Source organism: Limulus polyphemus, unplaced genomic scaffold, assembly GCF_000517525.1.
Source record: "Limulus polyphemus unplaced genomic scaffold, Limulus_polyphemus-2.1.2 Scaffold6143, whole genome shotgun sequence".
NCBI classification, from domain to species: domain Eukaryota; kingdom Metazoa; phylum Arthropoda; class Merostomata; order Xiphosura; family Limulidae; genus Limulus; species Limulus polyphemus.
Genome location: NW_013671753.1, coordinates 49,811 through 52,509, shown reverse-complemented (window position 1 = coordinate 52,509; position 2,699 = coordinate 49,811). Strand labels below are relative to the sequence as shown.

The window sequence follows — 2,699 nt, the reverse complement described above, 5'->3', positions numbered from 1 at the left end:
AAACTTATATTAAAGTTTTTCTTCATTACCCATTCAAGCCGTCTCCAAGCATTATTAGTCTCAAAGTGGGTTCCTCGTCATCGAATTTAAATCTTCATTGTTGATTTAAAATATTTCGTTCTGGAACTAGCTACATCTATAAAGTACATGAAAATCTTATTATTAGCATGATTTTCTTTGTCCCCCGGTGTTACAGCAGTAAGTTTATGGACATATGATTCCCTATGGTGGCCACAGCAGCTTGCCCAATGTGACTTTGCTCTGAAACAAACAAACAAAAGCATGATTTTCACTAAAAATGTATGAGTTATTTCATCTAGACCGATTTTTCATGTTAGTAGGTTTTATTTAGAATGTTTAAAAAAAACCAGGAAATTCTGAATCATATTTTCTAGAAACCTTAAAATAACCTAAGGAAGGTTAAGGGTTAGCATTATTCAGGTTCAAAAGACATTTGATAACTGCCTAAGACTGAAATTATAATTCCAATTATAATTCTGTTACATTTTATTTTACTTCAGCAAAATAGTTAATATTCTGAATCAGTTTACTAAATATGCAGTTACTGTCAATGGCTTTAATGTTGGTTATTAAGTCAGCTTAGTCCAACTGGTCGTTAAATGTAGAGTTACTGTCAATGGTTTTAATGTTGGTTATTAAGTCAGCTTAGTCCAACTGCTCGTTAAATGTACAGTTACTGTCAGTGGCTTTTATGTTGGTTACTAGTCAACTTAGTCCAACTGCTCGTTAAATGTGCAGTTACAGTCAATGGCTTTAATGTTGGTTATTAAGTCAGCTTAGTCCAACTGCTCATTAAATGTACAGTTACTGTCATTTAAGTTGACTTAATAACCAACATAAAAGCCACTGACAGTAACTGTACATTTAACGAGCAGTTGGACTAAGTTGACTTAATAACCAACATAAAAGCCACTGACAGTAACTGTACATTTAACGAGCAATTGGACTAAGTTGACCTAATGACCTACATAAAAGCTACTGACAGTAACTGTACTTTTAACGAGCAGTTGGACTAAGTTGACTTAATAACCAACATAAAAGCCACTGACAGTAACTCCACATTTAACGAACAGTTGGACTAAGTTGACTTAATAAGCAACATAAAAGCCATTGACAGTAACTCCACATTTAACGAACAGTTGGACTAAGTTGCCTTAATAACCAACATAAAAGCCACTGACAGTAACTCCACATTTAACGACCAGTTGGACTTGTCAACTTAGTCCGATTGCTCTTTAAATGTACAGTTACTGTCAGTGGCTTTTATGTTGGTTATTAGTCAACTTAGTCCGATTGCTCATTAAATGTACGTCATCCATCAAATGTACAATTGCTCGATAAACGTGCAGTTACTGACAGTGGCTTTTATATTGGTTATTAGTCAACTTAGTGCAATTGCTCGTTTGAGGTCATGGGTCAATATCTTTTTACTAAACCACTTCTCAGGTGAAAAAACTTGATGTACCAGTCATTACTTAGCGTTTAGGAATATATATTTGTTAATATGTTTAGATATTTTTTTCTACAATTTTGAGTTACTTACCAGAGGAAACTCACAATGAGTACAAGGACTAGTTTATCCAATGTAAACATAGTTGATTAAAAATTTAGTTTTTCTCTGCATTAAACAGTAAAAGTTTTTTTATCACCAAATTTGTGCAGTTTGTATATTGTTAAGTTACTGATTAGGCTTGGAACTTGCTGAAACCTGTAACTCTGAGACATACTTTAAACCTATCCTTACAATTTTCCTCCCCTAAGCAGCACAATAATGATGATACCAAATTCTAATCTTTCTCACACATTATTCTGTTAACATGTTTAAAAAAATAAAAAAACTAATTACTACATTTTTCTTGAATACCTGGATATGTGTTGTAAGTTACAAATATTCTGTGTGAAAGAACAGAATATTTTTAAAGCAAGAACTCGGGTTATCTTAGTTTTTCTCTAACAAAGTCAAGGAAAAATAAATGAACAAGTTACTTAAAGAGTGACATTTTTTACATTATGTATAGAACATATAAGTAAGTGACAAGATTTTGTTCTCATATGGAGGTTTTTTAGGTTCTCTGTAGGACGTGTATTAAATGACAAGAATTTGTTGACAATCTCAACTCTAATGGCTAGGTGTTATGAAAAAATATAACTACTTTTATTTTTGACTGATCTGAATAAAAATATTGAAACTATTTTATGCGATCATACAAGATTCTATGAAAGGGAAAAGTCATTAGCAAGTTGAAGCAAACCAGTTTTGTAAACCAAATTACAGCAAAATGTGTTCTAAGTTAAAAAAAAACTAATGTTTTTGTCTTTGAGATAGTTAAAGAATATTTTTCAGTGTTTTTATAAAAACTGTTATAGGAATGAATATGCCAATTCGAATTACACCACAGACTTCATCTACAGACTTTACTGTGAAGAAGGCAAGGATGTATTCTCATCAAGAATGAATGTCTTGGGTCACATGCAACAGGTAATGTGTTAAGTTCCATGTTGTCTGTATTACCAAGTTCTCACTAAGAATGAATGTACTCAGTTCCGTGCTGTCTGTATTACCAAGTTCTCACTAAGAATGAATGTACTCAGTTCCGTGCTGTCTGTATTACCTAAGTTCTCACTAAGAATGAATGTACTCAGTTCCGTGCTGTCTGTATTACCAAGTTCTCACTAAG

General features: G+C 32.6%; 1 protein-coding gene across 1 annotated transcript in view; it reads left to right on the top strand.

Moving 5' to 3' along the window:
* Positions 1-2,699, top strand: part of LOC106473400 (ATP-dependent 6-phosphofructokinase-like) — a 13,778-nt gene that overhangs the window by 3,370 nt on the left and 7,709 nt on the right. Inside the window, exon 2 of the mRNA XM_013934079.2 lies at positions 2,389-2,500. Coding sequence (XP_013789533.2) covers positions 2,389-2,500 — 112 coding nt within the window. The remainder of the gene's footprint in view (positions 1-2,388; positions 2,501-2,699) is intronic.